The sequence below is a fragment of the Pseudopipra pipra genome, chromosome 10, assembly GCF_036250125.1.
Source record: "Pseudopipra pipra isolate bDixPip1 chromosome 10, bDixPip1.hap1, whole genome shotgun sequence".
In the NCBI taxonomy this organism is placed as follows: domain Eukaryota; kingdom Metazoa; phylum Chordata; class Aves; order Passeriformes; family Pipridae; genus Pseudopipra; species Pseudopipra pipra.
In genome coordinates, this window is record NC_087558.1 from 10,419,890 (window position 1) to 10,437,267 (window position 17,378).

At 51.2% G+C, this 17,378-nt stretch overlaps 1 protein-coding gene across 1 annotated transcript in view; it reads right to left on the minus strand.

Annotated features, from left to right (window-relative positions):
* Positions 1-17,378, minus strand: part of LOC135419604 (mannan-binding lectin serine protease 1-like) — a 29,652-nt gene that overhangs the window by 4,421 nt on the left and 7,853 nt on the right. Inside the window, 8 exon segments of the mRNA XM_064666198.1 lie at positions 301-375; positions 1,382-1,519; positions 5,783-5,861; positions 6,689-6,807; positions 7,289-7,436; positions 7,741-7,937; positions 8,396-8,527; positions 8,788-8,965. Of these exon segments, the coding sequence (XP_064522268.1) occupies positions 301-375; positions 1,382-1,519; positions 5,783-5,861; positions 6,689-6,807; positions 7,289-7,436; positions 7,741-7,937; positions 8,396-8,527; positions 8,788-8,965 (1,066 nt within the window).

A 17,378-nucleotide genomic window follows, 5' to 3' on the forward strand; every position in this document is an offset into this window, starting at 1 on the left:
TGGCTGTGACCTCACTGCTGCCCTAAACTACCAGGGACACATGCCCTCAGCACTGCTGCCCAGTGTCACCACTGCACCCTGACCATCTGGGCCAGCTGGGATAGCAGAAAGACTCTTCCCCCCCCTCCCTCCTGGCCATTCACTGTGGCAGTTGGATATGAATAGCCAAGTCACCAGGGAGCATGGTCCCTGCCTAGGGAAGCATCAGGTCTGGTCAGGCATGGCAGCATCCCCTCCCTGCATGTCCCTGCTCTGCACCCCTTGCTGAGCAAGGGGAACCAACTGCCCCAGTACCAGTACCTGGTTGGCAGGACGGCAGCTTGGTCCCCAGCTCCTCACTCCTCCACACCCCCGATGCGTCGCACATATAGGTGGCTGGAAGAAAGCAAAGTGTTAGCTCGTCTGTGGTCCTGCCATGAGGGAGTGTCCTTTGCAATGAGGAGGGTTGCCCAGCGGTCAGGACCCTGAGAACCCTTTTTCAGGTGTCCTCCCTTTTAAAGCTCTCTGTGCTCCATTCCCTGGGGGGCCCTGGCAGCCTTGTCCTCATGCAGGGGATGTGCCACCATTCTCAGTTTCAATGCCTTGAGCTGTCTGGAGGGCCGTGCTGTGCCTTCACCCTCTGCTGGCAGCAGCCTCCACATAAATATTGCCAGTGCCCGTTCTGCTAATGTATATGGGATGCTGGGACCAGATGCACAGGGCCAGCGGGAGATACAAGCTGGGAGACAGGAATGTGAGGAATTCCTTTGGCTTTGCTTGCTGAGGGAGGAGGAGGAGGAAGATGGTTTGGGGTGTGTACACACCCTTTCTGCTGCCCAGAGCTGAGTCTGAAGGATGCAGAGACCTGTGATTCTTGTCAAAGTACCTCGTGTTTTTTCTGTAGTTGTGGACCAGGGGGACTGGGGGAAAACCCAGTCTGATCCCACTGCTATCTGTTCAGCTTTGGCTATGCTGAACATTTGGGTGCTGGGATGAGGAGGCTTGCAGAGCCCTTACTGAGGCTGCTGGACCTGGTGCTCTCTCCAGCAGCAGCTCCTTTCACTTTTCCATAATTTCATAATCTGCAGGGAGCAAATGGCAGGGTGAGAAGGCAGAACGTGGAACACCCACACTGCTCTGCTGAGACTGTGAAACATTCAGGCAAAGCACGAGGCAGGGCCAGCTCCATCCTACCTCACTGAGGAGCAGGATGTGTCCAGTCTGACAATCCAGGCAGTGCAGACGCAGGGTATGGTGTGTGTAGGCTACATCCACAGCCTGCTGTTTGCAGAGCACCCCGGAGCAGCCACCCCAAACTCCCCCCGCTTGCAAACGCACACGCGCATGACCACGCGCCCGCCTGCGCTGTCCCGTGGGGATGTGTCCTGGCCCCACTGCTCACCCGTGCTGTTGGGGGCCATGTGGTAGTAGGGGTGCTGGCAGTGGTACTGGATGGCTGCTCGGTAGGTGGTCAGGTTGTTCCTGGTGGAGTAGGTGACAAAGCCATGCTCCAGCTCCGGCGGCGCTTTGCAGTCAGCAACTGAAACCCAACACAGAAGGGGGGGTTGAACCCTGTGCTGTTTCTTGGGGTATGCAGACAACCAGCAGGCAGGTAGTGCTGGGCTTTGGCATGTGGCAGTGGTCCTGTGGGGCAGAGCATGGGCCCATAGAGTCCTGTATCCCCTTTCTTTAGGGCAGTGCAGAAGACGCAGCCTGACATGGCTTCTGACACTAGCAGAAGGCTCTGTCTCAGTCAAGGCAGCCTGGCTCTGTGAAACCCTTCCACAGACACCCTGCACAGACAGGGCATGCAAATGGCATGGCTCGCCTGCTGGCTGTATGGCCAGCACCACTCATGCTGGTGGAGACCCTGTCCCGGGAACCCCTCCATTTAGTGTGAGATCTCCCTGCTGTACTGTTGAGAGGGGAGGAATCCTGCTGTGGTAGGTGACAGCTGTTGTGAGATGGTCTCAGAGTACGTCTTTGCATCCCTTAGGAGTGGGCAAGGAGAGGTAGGCAGTAATTCACCAGCCAATGCTGTGAATCAGAGGTGCACAAGCCTTTGCTGAAAGCACGGTCCAGTCCTTCCTGCTCTGGTCTTGCTCACCAAACAGTGCTGTTAAGCATTTACACATCAGGCTGAACAACCTTTGGTCCTGGCTGTCCTATGACAGCAGGAGATGAAGGACATTAAGAGTGTGGCTTGGCTGGTCTGCAGGCAGGGATGACGCCAGCAGATATGGGTGAGATCAAACCTGCTTCATCTCCCAGGACATTGGCAATGTTGGCTCTGCTTCACCATCCCTGCTGTTGGCTCAGGGTCTGATGGAGGGATAAAAATTCCCAGGGTGCCATTGCCCTTCCCCATGTCCTGTCCATGATCCCCTTTCTACCCTAGATCACTCAGAGTGCCCTGCCCAACCTCTCCTCCCAGCTTGTCCCCTGTATTGGGTGTGTGCCAAACACACCAGGAAGGACCCCAGGCTGCAAGAGAGTTTATCCTCTAAAGCCAGGAGTCACTCCTTTGGAGCTGTAGCTCCCTGCCATGTGGGCAGGTCACAGAGCACTCAGACAATGCTGTGCAGCTTCCCCCTGCCCCATCCTGGGGGACCTACCCCAGTGGAAGGCAGGAACCAGGGTCTGATCCTGCCAGGAAATGCAGTGCTGTGGAGTTGGGTTCTGCTACGTTTAGGATGAGAGGTTGAGTAGGGGATGGGTGACTGCAGAAAGCAGGTCCTGTGGATAAGGGATGACCCTCTGGATGTGGGTCTGCATGTTCTTCAGGATGTGAAGGGGGTGAGGACAGGAGTCCTAGCTCCTCATGAAGTGATCCAGGCTAACAAAGAGAGAATTCACCAGAAGTAGTAGCTGGAACAAGGGATATGTACCAATGCTCAGGGTTGCCTAATTGCTTGGGTGGAAAAAGCCTGGTTTATGGCAAAATGCTACAGCTCACTATTCACCAGGGTCCCCTTCGCCTTCTGTAGGGACAGCAGGTGATGCTATGAGTGTGTGGGTGCAGCCAGGCTGGGTGGAGACTCTGGATACCTGTTCCCTTGGAGGAAGAAGGGAATGAATGTCAGGGGACCATCCTGGCTGGCACCTCTACTCTGGGGTTATTTATGGCTGCAGGGCAGCATCCACTGGCCTGCAGAGCCCATCTCATCCCTGTGTGTTCTCCAGGCCTGGAGGAACCCGATGCCTGGAGAATGGGCTCTTGCAGAGAGGTGTTGCCACATCAGTGTCCCAGGTCCCGCTGAAAAGGTGAGGGGAGGGCATTTGTTCCGTGAGCCTTTCCAGAGTTTTCCCTCAGGAAAGGGGCCCTTTAGCATCTTTATCTTTGTGGGACCAGAAGTGGACCGAGCTCCCCAACACACACCTCCTCCTCTCCCAGCCTCCCATCCCAGATTCCTCCTAGTGAAGCCTCTGATGCCTCAGGGAGTCCAGGGTGCATGCCCATGGCTCCTGGGGATGTGAATGGGGATAGATACCAGGCTCTGACCTCCTTCAGCTGCAGTCAGCATGAGGCCAGCCCATCCTCACCTCTGCCAGACCAGCAGTGGGAAGCAAAAGGGAGGCAGAGGAACATCCATCCTGCTGTGTTGGTGCCAGGGCTTGGTGCCTGCAGGAAAGGGCTAGTGATGCCAACCCACCCTCCAGGCCTCCTTGTCCGGAGGGTCTGAAAGGCACCAGGACTCTTGGAGAAAGGAAAGGAAGGAGTGTTTCTTATTTGTGACGCTGGGCCAGGGACGAAGGGCAGCGGGAGACTGAATCCAACCAACCATGGTTGCCATGCCATGCTCCTCGTGCAACAGCTGCCTTGGAGGGGGAGCCAAGGTGGCCAAGGTATCCGCATGGAGAGGGAGGGATACGGACATGCCAGGAGCTGGCAGCAGCATGTGATCCCCAGGCATGACAACGAGAATGAGGTGTTCAACTCCAGTTTCCTTTCCCCTTCTCAAGATGGAGTTAAGGAAGCACCAGGAGCGGGGGGGTTAACAGTGCCATGCCGGTTAGACAAGCCACAGAGATGGATTTGGCAGCCAGGCCAGCGGCAAACGGAGCCTGCCCTGGATACTGGACAGATCAGAGAGGGGCATCAAGACAGGCTGCCTGTCGGGGCGGCACAGCCGGCACCAGCCTCACGCGGCCACTTGCTCCGAGCCAGCTCTTCCCTCTGTCTGGTTGTCGGCTCTATCTGCAGCTGCACCGAAAGCAGAGGGGAAGGAGGAGAGCAGAAAGAGAAAGCCCAATTAGTAGATGAGCAGAGAGAGACATGCAGGAAACCCAGCCCCCAAAACACCAGAAATTGTTAATGAGTGTCTGGCGAGCTGTGCCAGAGTGCCTCGGATGCCAGTGGAGCCATGGTCCTGCTGGGGACCCTCTCACTCTGCTGGGTCAGGGCAGCCTGAGGGCAGTGGCTGGGAGAAGCTCTCACAGGTTTGTGTTTAGCCTCTCCAGGTTATAGAGCTGGATTTTATCCACAGTGGCTGAGAAGTTTTCTATTTTCTCCATTGCTTTCTAAAACCATTTTTGCCTGTGCCCTGCCTCTCACAGACATCCTGGGGAGGTGGGAGGCTTTGCAATTTGGAGAGCTGAAAGCCAAGGCTTCTTGGCTTTCCAAAGAAGTCTTAGAAATTTAGTGTAGTGAGTCATATTACACAAGAAGTGATCAGTTCCAGCCCAGTTGGAAAAATGAAGATAATAATTTAAATTTTCTCAAAACCCTGACTTTCTGGGGTTAAAAATAATTACCTGGAATTTCATTCTATTTTTTACATGAAGTTGGATACAATCAATGGGAGACTGTGATAATGAGAGTGTAGGAGTGAGGAGTTCCTTGACAGGGCAGAGGCATCATTGACCCCATGCTTTCTAAGGAGCTCTTTAAGATATGAATCTATTTAGCAGGTCTCAGAGCCTCCCAGTTTCCATTTTGAGTGAGAAAACATGAATTAAAACTCCAGAAATACTGTTCTAAGGTAAGATCCACAATATTCTTAAAAGAAAAAGGATCTGCCCAGATGAGGAGAGCCTGGATCCCAACATCCCTAGAAAGCATCTCCTCCTGCATCTCCTGGAAGGGCCTGGGACACTCTCTGAGCATGTTTGCTTCTTTTCTCCTCTCTGGGCCAGCCTTACAACAGACTGAGCAGCAGTGAGAGCCTTCCTGAGGGCTGAGGGGTTTGGGGTAAATGGAAAAGGTGTTATCAGATACATCTCCCAAGCCTGAGATGAGAGAGGAGCTGGGTTAGATGAAAGAAGAGATGATGTAAATCATCACCTGCCCTTTCAAATGACATTTCTTTTCTTCTCCCCTTTTCTCCCATTTTATGGTTTGTTAATAATTGGACAACTTTTCTCTCCCCTTTCACTTAGCTGAGCAGTGCCAAGTTTAGGCTAGTACCTGGGACTAATGCTATGGGTCTTGACAGCTTCCATTGGGAAGGAAATTTGGACCAGGAATTGGATTATCCCAAATTGTCCCAGATTTATCTGATAGAGCCAGTGCTCAAGAGCCAGGCTTGCTCTTTTTTTGACAGGGAGACAGCAAAAAAGGCTCAGAAATCAAGTTATATGAGTAATCTAAATAAGAGCACCAATCTCCTGCTTGTGGTTTTTGGATTGAGCCCCACTACGTTATCCAAGAACAAGCCAAAAGAGCTTTGCAGGGTTACGTAGCCTCTCTGGCTGGGTTTGTGTTTCTGTGTAAGGAACTTCACTCTGGCAGGGCAGCTCCTGTTAGCGTGAAATTATTTTAGCAGGAAAAGGACATTGGCAGGGTGGGGAAGGGTGTCCTTACTTTTGCAGATAGGGATATTGTTACTCCATGTCCCATCCTTCAGACACTCAATCTGGAAGGAGTCGCTTTCCACGTTATCCTGTGTAGAAGGTGCCAACAAAAAAGAAAACACCTGTTAATGTTCAAGGAAAAGAAATAAATTTCTTGATTAAAAGGGAATGTCTTGGTGATTTAGTCGTCTCCAGCCTCCTCTGAAAGAGGAGCTAAAAATTGCAATAAAATCATAATGAAAAACTTAGAGAGTTTTTTTGTTGCCAGCAACTCAGTGGCATGCTGAAGCAAAAGAACTGGAGTCATTTATTCCTGTTCTAGATGATGGGATGTGTAAGGAGGCAGCTCTGCATGAAGAATGGGACTAGGAGGAGATCAGAGAAATATCCAACTCCATGTTGGAAGTCACAGTGGGCTACTGGTTTGGAGGGAAGACAGCCACCCCGTGAGTCACCCACACACCCTGTGGTTACCAGCTGCTTCCTGGAGAGGGCCTGCCAAAATCCTACTTCCTGTGACTTGCTGAAGCTGTCCCTAAGTCCCAGAGGACCTCCCAGCCTCTGTAGGGCTGCTGAGCCAGTGCTCATTGAGGGGGAGAACAGACAAAACCCTAGCACTCCCCTGGGGCTTTTGCTGACTTTTTCTCTGGCAGAGGTGACAAGCCTGACATTCAATGAGCTTGCTGGGTCTGGAGAGATGCTGAGACAGTGGCTCAGAAAAGTGCTCTCTCCTGTCTTCCTCTGTGTCTTTGGAAAGGAAAGGTGGTGGCTTTCAGAGGAGGCTTTTTCCTCACCCCTGGGAAGAGGGTAAGGATATCGTGTGGGTTGTGTTTGTTCTCCCAGAGCTGCAATGCCTTTGAGCAGAAGGATCCTCCATTTTCTACCCTATTCCCAGCTCCACATACTTTCCCCATACCTTCAGCACTTTGTATCCAGTGTTGCAACTGATGACAACCTGGTCTTTGAAGGTGTACTTGGCTTGAGAAGGTTCAATTTTCCCATTGATTGGTGGTTGCACTGGTGGGCATGGGTTTCCTTTGAATACAAGAAAATGAAGCAAAACAAAACACAGCAGAATAAATAGAGGAAATGCAGAGTCCCAGCTCTGCCAGCCAGCCCATGTAGCAGAGTTTGAACATTTCTGCTCTGCTCCTGTTCTAATCTACATTGGCACGGCTCATCCAGGCTCTTCTAGAAGGCATGAAGGCTCCAGGTCTTTCCTCCAGTCTGTAATTCTCTGGCTTTGGGCATTACAAATCTGGGAGCTAATAACAGTAGCCTGTGCAATTACCGTGCCCAAAATTGCTCTGCTTTGCAATGTCATCGTGGTTCAGGGCCCATCTGAAAAAGCATCCTTTGGAAGGAGGGCTCTGTGTTACTTATGCCTCTCCTTGTGGGATTTCTGGAACAGATCCTTTCTGGAGACAGGATTATGGACCACCAAACTCATGGTGTCCACCTATAAAGCCCTTCCTATTCCCAAGCCCAACAAACAATGGAAGACAGCAGGACTTACCAATTGCTGTGTATGACAGCTTCCAGCCCCTGTTCTCTCCGGAGTTGTCACTGTGGAAGAGGATCTGCACACTGTTAGTTTCGGTTTCAATGCGTCCTGGGGACTTCTCTCCACAGAAAGGTCCAAACTCCTTTGGGCCAGCTTTGATCTGACGAGGCAAAGACGAGTGGATGGTGTGAGGAGGGTCTTTGATCCCTGAGACTAATGGGTAGGCCTGCAGTGGGGTCAGTGGGGCTTAAGCACCATGTATTGGGGGATGTGAACAGAAAGAGGGTCACTGTTGGCTGAAAGGTTCAAAATCAGATGTGATAAGAGACATAGGGACAAGAGAGCATAGGGCTCCTGATGGCTACATCACTCCTGTTTAGTCTGGGGTGATTTGGTCCCCTCACCAGGGCACTGGGAAAAAGAAAGGCGAGCAGCAGAGGAGGAGTGTTCAGACCCCAGCTCACCTTGATGTAGTCATATGGACAGGTCACCTCGGGGTGGTCTTCCACATCAAAGCTGTCCTCGAAGTCCAGGGTGATGAAGAAACCCTCCTCCAGCTCGATACGGTACAGGCAGTCTGAGCTCTTAGGGTAGGGGCTGGGGAAGTCAGCGCTGGTGATGATCCCGCTCCTCTGGGTGTAGAGGTTGTCACTGCACTCCACTGAAACACAGCCATGGCTTTGTCAGGGCCCTGACAGTCATGTCCCAATCCTGACCACACTCACGAGCCCTCCCGGTGGAGTGGGATCTGTTGAGTGGGTCTATGGAACCCAAATATTTGTCCATGCATGGAGCATCTCACATATCTCACACTTTCAAATATGCCTTTGGCACAGAGGCCCTGCGCTGAGAGCTAGTCCCAGCTAATCTACATGATACACTTTCAGAGCACAGACTAAAGCTTTTAATTTCTCTGACTTGAGGAGGTCTATAGACTTTAGCTGAGGAGCACAGCCCATGGGAAAAAACAGTCCCAGATTACTGGTTTGTGGGGAAGAGGCACCTCCTCCCTCCTGGCAGCAAAAAAAGGCAGTTTTGCCTGTGTTCGGTAGGTCTGTTGCCTGCTCAGAAACCCCTCTGTATGACCATCCATGTGTCTGAACTGTGCCTGGGTGGTACCTTTGCAGGTCCTGTTGTCGGAGTGGAGGATGTACCCGAACCTGCAGGAGCAGTAGTACCCGCCAATGTAGTTGTGGCAGTAGTGGTCACATGCCAGCTCCTCATCACTCTTCTCCAGGCACTCATCCACATCTAGGATGAAGATAACAAGGTAGAGAGGTCATCTTGCAGTCCTCCACATGTCATTCCTCATGGGGGCATTTGCCACAACACTGAGAAATTAGTTGTCCCATGTGGTGGGTCACATGAGCGCCCAGTGAGTCCCACATGGCCCAAGGGCTGCACACAAGCTCCTGTCTTGCCAGGGTCCCCAAGGCCGACTTGGGATGTGATCTTTGCAAATTCGTTACCCTACCCTAGAAGCTCATCCTGAAGGCTCAAATGCTGCTTACCCACGGCCGTGTAATGGGCGTCAAAGCCAGTGAAGCGTTCCTCATTGGAGAAGTCGGATCTGAAGGTGAGCCCCATGTAGGGCCCTGGGGACAGGATCACTTGCTGGCCAGGAGCCTGCTCTGTGTCTGTCGTCTCCCTGCCACAGAAGGTTGCCAGCTCCTGGTCCTCAGCTTCAACCTGTTAGCAGAAAGAAGGGGTGAGCCTAGAGAGCCTGCCATGTGTTCCTCAGGGATATCAAGCTGGGCTTGGAATCATCTCTGCACCCAGCGGCTCACACCTTTGCCTGTGCTTGCCCAGCCTACCCCCTTCCAGAGCTGACCAGTGCCTCTGTTGGATGGCCACAGCCTGAGGATGCAGCTCTGGACCCTGCAAGCCCTGTCCTGCTCATCATTCTTCTGCCTTGGCCCTTCCCAGGGCATCTTTGAAATAGCATTTTCCAGTCATTCCCAGTGCATTCACGTCACCTTCTGCAGCCAAGAGTGATTCCAGGGATGTTCAGAGCATGACAGGTCTGACTCCCACTGATCCAGCTCTTTGAGATGCTGTTAGTGCAGTAAAGCAATTAAGTGGGTTCTGCAAAATGTGCACAGGGACTCAGGTCTGCCTGCTCTGTCTGGAGTCACCCTCTGAAGCAGATGTCGAGAGCAGGTAGCATTCAGGATGTAGGGAGGAGCTGGGAGGGTGTAAGGGGAGGATGCAGGGTGGGAGCCCATTTCGGAGGTGGAGTAAGGACCGGGACAGGTGGTGCAGAAGAAGAGGTGTGAAAATCAGCCCCTGGGCTGTGTCATTCCCATTCAGAGCTGTCAGTACCTGAGATGCTCCCCCTCGCCCTTTCCCATGGCCCAAACACTGATCCAGGCAGGGAATCTGCATGGAGGTCTCTGCTGCTGGGAGGGTGCCCAGAGGAGCCTCTGCCCACTGGTTTTGCATCACTTCAAAGCAGCAGCTGTAATTTGGTTGGTGTTTCTGTTCCCTGTGCTGCCTTTGGACAATCTTTGTCCTGTCTGTGGTACCCAGGGTCCCTGTATGGCTCCAGACCTGTGGTGCCAGGCACTGTTTGGACTCTGACCACGCATCCAGAGGGATGAAGAAGGGGAGTAATGAGCCAGCATGCCCTGTTGTCATGTCAGCACGTTCAGTACTCTCTATGTGCATCTGTTTAAAACACAGCCTCATCTGTGCCTTAAAACAATGTAATCCCTGCAGAAAATCTTCAGTTTTCCCTAGAAAGCCTCTCCTTTCCTTTTTCCTTGCCATTTTCTCCAGCATTGATTTATCTTCTTCTCCTACACATCCCATCCCCAACCCCTGTCTTAACCACGACCTCTCCCAGGCGGTTCCCAGCACTCTGCCTGCTTTCCCTCAGGAGGTTCAGATATGAATAAGCCTCAGCAGAGGAATGTGATGAACACCACCAGCCAACCCTCCACCATTCATGCCAAGCCACGGCTATCGAGGCTGTGATGAAGTGTGCAGTCCCCCAGCACATGCCTGGGGAAAACAGTCATCTGCTTGAGGACCCTTGGGCTCCTGGAGGTGTTGGAATGCAGCCCCTGGCTTGTGTGGCCTCAGTAAGGCAAGACTGTTCTCTGACTGCATCCCTGTCTTCTGGAGACCCTTAGGATGTGCTTGCTGGGGAGGGTCCGGGTCTGAAAGGGAAATTTCCCAGAGCTGAACAAACAGGCGGAAACTCGTTCACACCAGGGAAAGCCAACATGGAAATGGCGACTCAGCATGCCTTGACATTGCCTCCAGATATTTTCCATCCTCTCATACAAGCTGGAGCTGGCCAGAAAAGAGAGAGACTTTCCGATGATAAATTTTGAGAATTTGGAGAAAAAACACGTGGCCTGCTTTGGGACAAAAACCCAATTGAATTGTGTTTTTTTTTTTGGTGACAGCATTCTGGGGGAAAAAAAGAAAACAAGTAATTTGGGCTCCATCTGGTTTCAATCCCTTTGAAATATACTGTGGTGCTTTAGAATTGCTTTTAAATCTGAAAAATTGTTTTGAAATAGTGTTTCAGACTGAAAAACGGGAGTGCCATCACCGAGGATGGAAAAAGGCATTTTGGCCCCAATACACAGACTTGGCTGTGCAAGCACGTGGGATGCAGCCTTTTCCACAGAAAATGCTTTTTTCTTAAGGAAATCTGTGGGAAGGAGGAATTTCCAGCGGCCGCTCTGTGTGGGGTTGGTGGCTGTCACCTCTGCCAGGACACATGAACCACTGTGTGATCTCCCATCCCTCTCCTTAAGCCCCAGGATCTGCAGCACAGCATCACCAAAGTGCGGGAAAATCTTCCCAGTGCCCTGTGTCTCGGCCAGAGGATGCTCCATCCATGGGGCTGGCCTCAACACTGCTCCCAGCATCCCTGGATACAGCCCCAGAGCAGAAGGACGGGGCCCGGGAGAGCCATGCTCTCCTCACTGAAGGTATCCGTGGCCTCTTATCTGAGACGGGTCCCATGCCCCAAGCCACAGGGAGCAGAGGCAGCCCTCCAGCAGTAAACTAAACAGAGAGGTCATCATCCCTGGTTAATATTTGCTGCTTCTGCTGGGGACTGTATACTTTTTTTTGTGGATCATTTACATCCAGTGAGCAGGCTGGTAATTAAATCCTGGTTGTTTGTTTGGAGTTTCTCCCTCTCGGGTCACGATGTCGACGTTTTCACTAGAGAAGATGTGTCCCTGAGGGAAATATCAATTGCCACAGAGAAATTCCCTATAAAAATACGCTGAAAGAATCCTCCTTTGAAAAATAAAATATAGTGACACCCTCGTGCCTTAAATTTACCCTTGCCAATGCCTTCTGCTGTGTTCCCTGTTTCTGCTTGCATCCTCATTCTCTCATTAAGATTTCTGCCCCTCTGGATGGAGGCAGATGGGAGTCCCTCCCTGGTTATGGTTCTGTCCCCCTGCATTTTAGCTAGTGCTGTGGGTAAGGGAAGTGGTGTCCCAAGCTGTGGGGCCCCTCTCTGCCCCACACTGATTTCCCTCTTTGGGGCAGGAGCTGGGGTACTCTGGCTCAGCAGGAGAGAAAGGCTGCCCCAAGGCATGGGCTGCTGGGGATACCGGGCATTGATGCTCCAGAGATGCCTCCTGCAGCCGGTGGGTTAACGAAATGCCACGATCACCAAGGGGAGTTTGGCTCGGCAGTTTGGTGTCTGCTGCCGGCAGCAGAGAGGAGCAGGCAGTCGGCAACACGGAAACACAGCCACCACCAGCCCCCCCTCCAGCCCTCCAGGAATGCACTAATTGGACTGATGAAGGCCAAACATACCACTTGTAATATATATAAATGGCTCATTAGGCAGAGAAATCGCAGTGCTGGGCTGAAGACACTGGGAACATGACATGGGGAGGAGACACTCAAAGCCAGGGAAGGGCATGAAGTGGCCCCCGCCGAGTGGCCCCGCAGTCAGTGTTGCAAGAACACAACATCCAGATCAACACATTGCTGCTGCTGACTGTTGGGAATGAGGCAGAGATGGGACAGCCCCTGCAAGAGCCTCCCTCTAGGTCTCCTGGAGATCCTCTCCCCGAAACACATCAAGGGTCCTTTCATATGCAAACATGAAATTGTCCTGAATATCCATGGGAACGTGTGGCAGCCCTGCCACAGCCAAAAAAGGAGGATGTCTGGTTTCCTGTGCTGTGGACTTGGCTTGGCGTCCAGAGGCTGTCCCCTCCCAGGATGGCAGCTGTGCCCACATGCTCTATTTCTGGGCTAGGCCTCTTCCCTAGAGAGGGTGAGGGTGAAAAGAGACCCAGGCGGGATGTTGGGGTGCTGCAGGACCTGTTGGTTTGCTCCCATGCCTGGTCCTCCTCCTTCCCCTGCACTGGGGGTAACTGTGGTCCCCAGCGGTGCAGGGGGTGGCCAGTGCTACCACACTGCTCTGCACAGAACCATCTCCCAGCTGCCTCCTGGGATTTGAAGTGCTCCTCTGGGGACCCTGCATTCCCAAGGCATGAATAACCCCCTGACTGGGGCTGTCTGACAGGAGCAAAAGAGGATGCTCTCCTCCTGAACCCTTAGTTCATGGCAAACCTTGATTTGTGCCTTTTATCCCTCCTTTGAGCAGAAGTGTAGATGGGTCCTGTGCACCCTTCTTGCAGCCCCAGACTGGGCACACAATGCCCTGAATGTGACACCAAGCTTATTCCCTGTCCCTGCATGTGCCCTGCCATCAGCAAGGGGATGTCCCCTCATCTTCAATCAAGGTATACCTAGCTGGCTGACAAGTTCTCGGGGGTGATTTCATTCCAGGGGTTGACTGAGCGATGTGCAAGGCCTCATGGACAGGACCCTAGGCTCAGATCTCCCTAATAAGCTCGGAGATTTACTCACGAAGGCCCCTCAGAAGTCAGGATTTCATCATCCATCTCTTTGCCTCTGCCACAGTGTTCCTCAGTGACACTATTCAGATCACTTAACCTGATTTCCTGGTCATGGTCATGACTTTTGGGGTGCTCTGGGCCAGTGCTGGAGACTTTTGTGAAAAAGTGTTCATTGCTGGGTGACCCCAGAAAGGAGTTGGACAACCCACGGTAAGACCCTCTGCAAATGAGGAACCCCCAAATCAGTTCCCTGCGGACAGTAACGAGCTGGGCAGAGCCTGCTGAGGAGCATGGCAGAGGGCAGGAGCTGAAAGCCCAGGGTGGATGGCTGCTCCCTGTCCCCAAGGACCTGGCAGGTGGCTGAGGGTGGCCACCCAAAATCTGAGAAGAGGCTGTCTCTGATGCACTGGGGCCCAGAGTTTGGCTTCATGAGGCAGCGTGTGACTGGTGCTTTCTACCTGCGTGGGGGGCTTCTCCAGTTGGGCATTTTGGGGGCTTTCCTCCCATTCCTCCTGGCTCACTCCCCCTCTCTGCCATCCCCATTTGCACAAACAAGCCTCCCATCCTGTGAGCACTTCTTTAGGAGCCATGATCTTTTTATATATATATACACACGCGCACGCGTATATGTGCATATATATAAATAAACAGCTATTGTTTTAATTAGCCATTGTTTTAGAGCTCTGGGAACTGTTCCCTTCTGCAGACCACCCCGAAGGAGAGATCTGTGTGGGTTTGCAGCTCAGCTTGCCCTGAGCTCACTCATGATGAGTTTCTACACTGCTCAAGAGCTTAGGTGTGCGGGCAGCCAAGGACTGAGGGAAGGAAAGGACAGGGCACAGGGGCTTTTGCCTGTCATGAGCTGAATCCCTACCTGTTCAGCCCCATTTTAACCTCCTTATGGCAGTCAAGGTGATGAAGACTCTGAACAAACAAGAATGTGTTTCTTCACACACACACACACACACACACACACACACACACAAAGAAGCATGTAATCATATATTCAACCTGTGTAACTCTCTACCATATGATGCTGTGGAGATTAAAGTCACCCATAAGCTCAGAAAGCAATGGTAGAAGTTCATGGGTGGGAATCCATTGAGTGCTGTGGAATGCATAGATCCACCTGTGTCTTTCTGAGCTTCCTCCCTGGGACCAGCAGAGTATTACAGAGAAGCACCTTATGTGCCAGATCTATAGTTATATTCCACAGATGTTTGCTGTGGCCTCTGTCAAAGAGTGCACTGACGCTGCTTTTACACCTTGCACTGATGCGACAGATCTGGACATACAAACCCAAGGAGGAAAATAGCCACAGAGTCATTCACTGCTCTCCTCGATGTTTTCTAAGCGGGTGGTTTAGTAGCATCAACATTCCACCCTTACCCAGCACAGTAACTTACGGATCTTCCGTAATCCATCCATTTTCATCACTTTTCAAATGTAATTCTGCGGTCGAGGCTCTGCAAGCTGAGTTACAGCTCCAAGCAAATTTATACAGCTGAGATCTAAATCCATGTGAAAAATACTGCCTTCTTACAGAAATCCAGCGGCAGGGAGAGCTGTGGTGCCAAGTTGGCACCATGGCCACATAACAGGGAGACTTATGAAAAAGGAAAAAAGAGCAGGGGGTGAAGGGCAGGAGGAGGGGTAAAGCTTGGAATGGGGAAAGTTTCCAAGAAATCTGTTCCTTGAGCTTATTGGGTTTTTAAAGCAATATATCTCTATATATGTCCCTGGCCCTTGTGCTTGGAGAAGCTCCAGGAGAAGCAGAAAGAACTAATCAAACCTCAATGAGAGCTGTTAGTAGCAGAATGAGTGCCAGCACAAAGGGGAAATTAAAGCAGCGAGCAACAGATTCTAGAAGAAAAAAAATCACAAATGTTTGCTTTGTGTTCTTAGGGCAAGAATAAAATAATAATTTCAATTATCTGGCAAGTAGCACCAGGGCTAGGTTCTGTGGTTCCAGACCTGGGAGCAAGCTCTGCCTGCCTCTGTGCAGAGGGGCAGGGTAAGGCTTGTACTGGACGATGGGGTAAGGTCTGTTCAACCAAGCAATCCTAGAAAGCACCTGCTTGCTACTGCTGATTTGCCAGAAGCACCAAACTTGACCATTTTCAAAGATATGGAGAACCCAGCTTGTCCTGGATGGGAAGGAGAGCCCTGCCTGGAGAGACCTGTGGTGCTAAAGGCAAGGTTGCTCTGTGGCACTGCAGTGAGTGGTCCACTGCAGTTTTGGATGGTTACTGCCCAGCAATGAAGCAGACAAATATTTGGAGGTTTTGGCCATGACAGCTCCCTGAGAACCTCCATAACAGCTTTAAGCTCAGGTCTAGCCTTTCTTTTTTTGCTTCCCTGGGGGCTGGACAGTGTGTCCCAAGAGCCTGCAAGTCATGGCCAGGGACCCAGGATGGCTGCAAGGTGTACCCACAACCATGGCCTGGCAAAGTGTGACCAGCTCAGGGGTCCTTCTTGCACATGGCTGGCATTTAGCCACAAGGGTTTCATCAGCCCATAGGTGTGCAAATCCCATTTCGTCCAATGACAATCAGATGCCCAACTACTTCCAGAAATCAGATCCTCTGTGGGTAACCTCTGCCTCTGGTGTCCTACTCACTGTTAGTCCAATGGATGTTGTCATCTTACCTGAGCTCTCCCAGTGGTCCAGTGGACTGACAACTCTTGTGCACAATAAATGGGGAAAACTGTCTTGTTCCCAGCTTTTCCAGCACTACCCTTTCTCAGCTGGCCCAACAGGTCTGCTGTCTACCTCACCATCTGCCCCATGATCTCACAGCTCACCTTCACATAGTCGTATTCACAGAGGTAGGATGACTCCAAGTCAAATGCATGAAGTACAGCTTGATTTTAAATCCATCAGGCACAGAGATGTTCCATGTCACTTCTGAGTCACTGGGATAGGAATCGGGGAAGTTGGGAGACTGGATCTCCCCAAACATGTCTGTCAGCTCGATGGCATCTGCCATGCAGAGGCAGCAAGGCACAAAAGGGCCAGGTCAGGAGGTACCTGGAAAATACGTGTGAGGAGATGAAATGAAACATTAGCAATGACAAAACCTGTTGAAGGCTCATCTCTTTTCCCTAGTGGATCGTGGAAGAGGAGTCACCATGAGCATCCTGCTGCCAAATCGCAGGGAGGTGGCGATGGGGGTGGGAGCTGCATGTGGCTCCCATGAGGGGAAAGCCCCTTTTAAAGGTGTGTGACACAGGTGCCACATGTGATGCAAAGGCACCTCCACAGCTCCCAGACAGCTTGAAGAGCAGTCAGAGCTTGGTGTTTCTCATGCTTCTGGGAGCAGCAGCCATTGGCAACAGGTCCATTAACTAATGGGGCTCTGATGAGCAAATCTTCATTTAATGGAAGAATAAACATAAGGATGCTTAATAAAATAATGATGCTTTCTAAATCGTTTAATGAAAGCATCATGGCAATAACTGCTAAGTATCATTATTATTATTACTACTTAGCCTCATCCTGCCAAATTTGAATCATTACCCCTCAATGAATAGCAGTCTTTGCAGCTGAGCAAGGACAGACCCATGCCCAGCAGCTCAAATCAGTATGTTACTTCTTTTCTTTTCTTTTTCTTTTTTTCTTTTTCTTTCCTTTCCTTTCCTTTCCTTTCCTTTCCTTTCCTTTCCTTTCTTCCTTTCCTTTCCTTTCCTTTCCTTTCCTTTCTTTCCTTTCCTTTCCTTTCCTTTCTTTCCTTTCCTTTCCTTTCCTTTCCTTTCCTTTCCTTTCCTTTCCTTTCCTTTCCTTTCCTTTCCTTTCCTTTCCTTTCCTTTCTTTCCTTTCCTTTCCTTTCTTTTCTTTTCTTTTCTTTCTTTTCCTTCTCAGAGTTTTCACCCAAGATGGAGAAATACGCAGAGGCTAAGATCCTTAGAGGTGTTTTGTCATCAAAACCATTTTTAAAAAAAATCTCAGCCTGAAGAGTTTGTCCCAACTTGTTACCAACTTGATTTTCCCAGAGGAGGGCAGGAGGGGACAAGTAAATCAGTGGCAGTCCACCTGACTTCACACCAGCCTCGAGCTCCATTGGACATGAAAGTGAGCATAAACTGAGTATTTCTCTGTGCAAGGAGAGAACACCACCTGTGCTAGAGGTGTGGTACACAAAAGCCTGTGCCGTTGCATAAAACCCAGAAAGAGGATCAAACTTCAGGCTCTTACACACAGTGGAGCATACAAAGGAAATTAGAGCCATTAGAGATGAAAATTTCTGCTA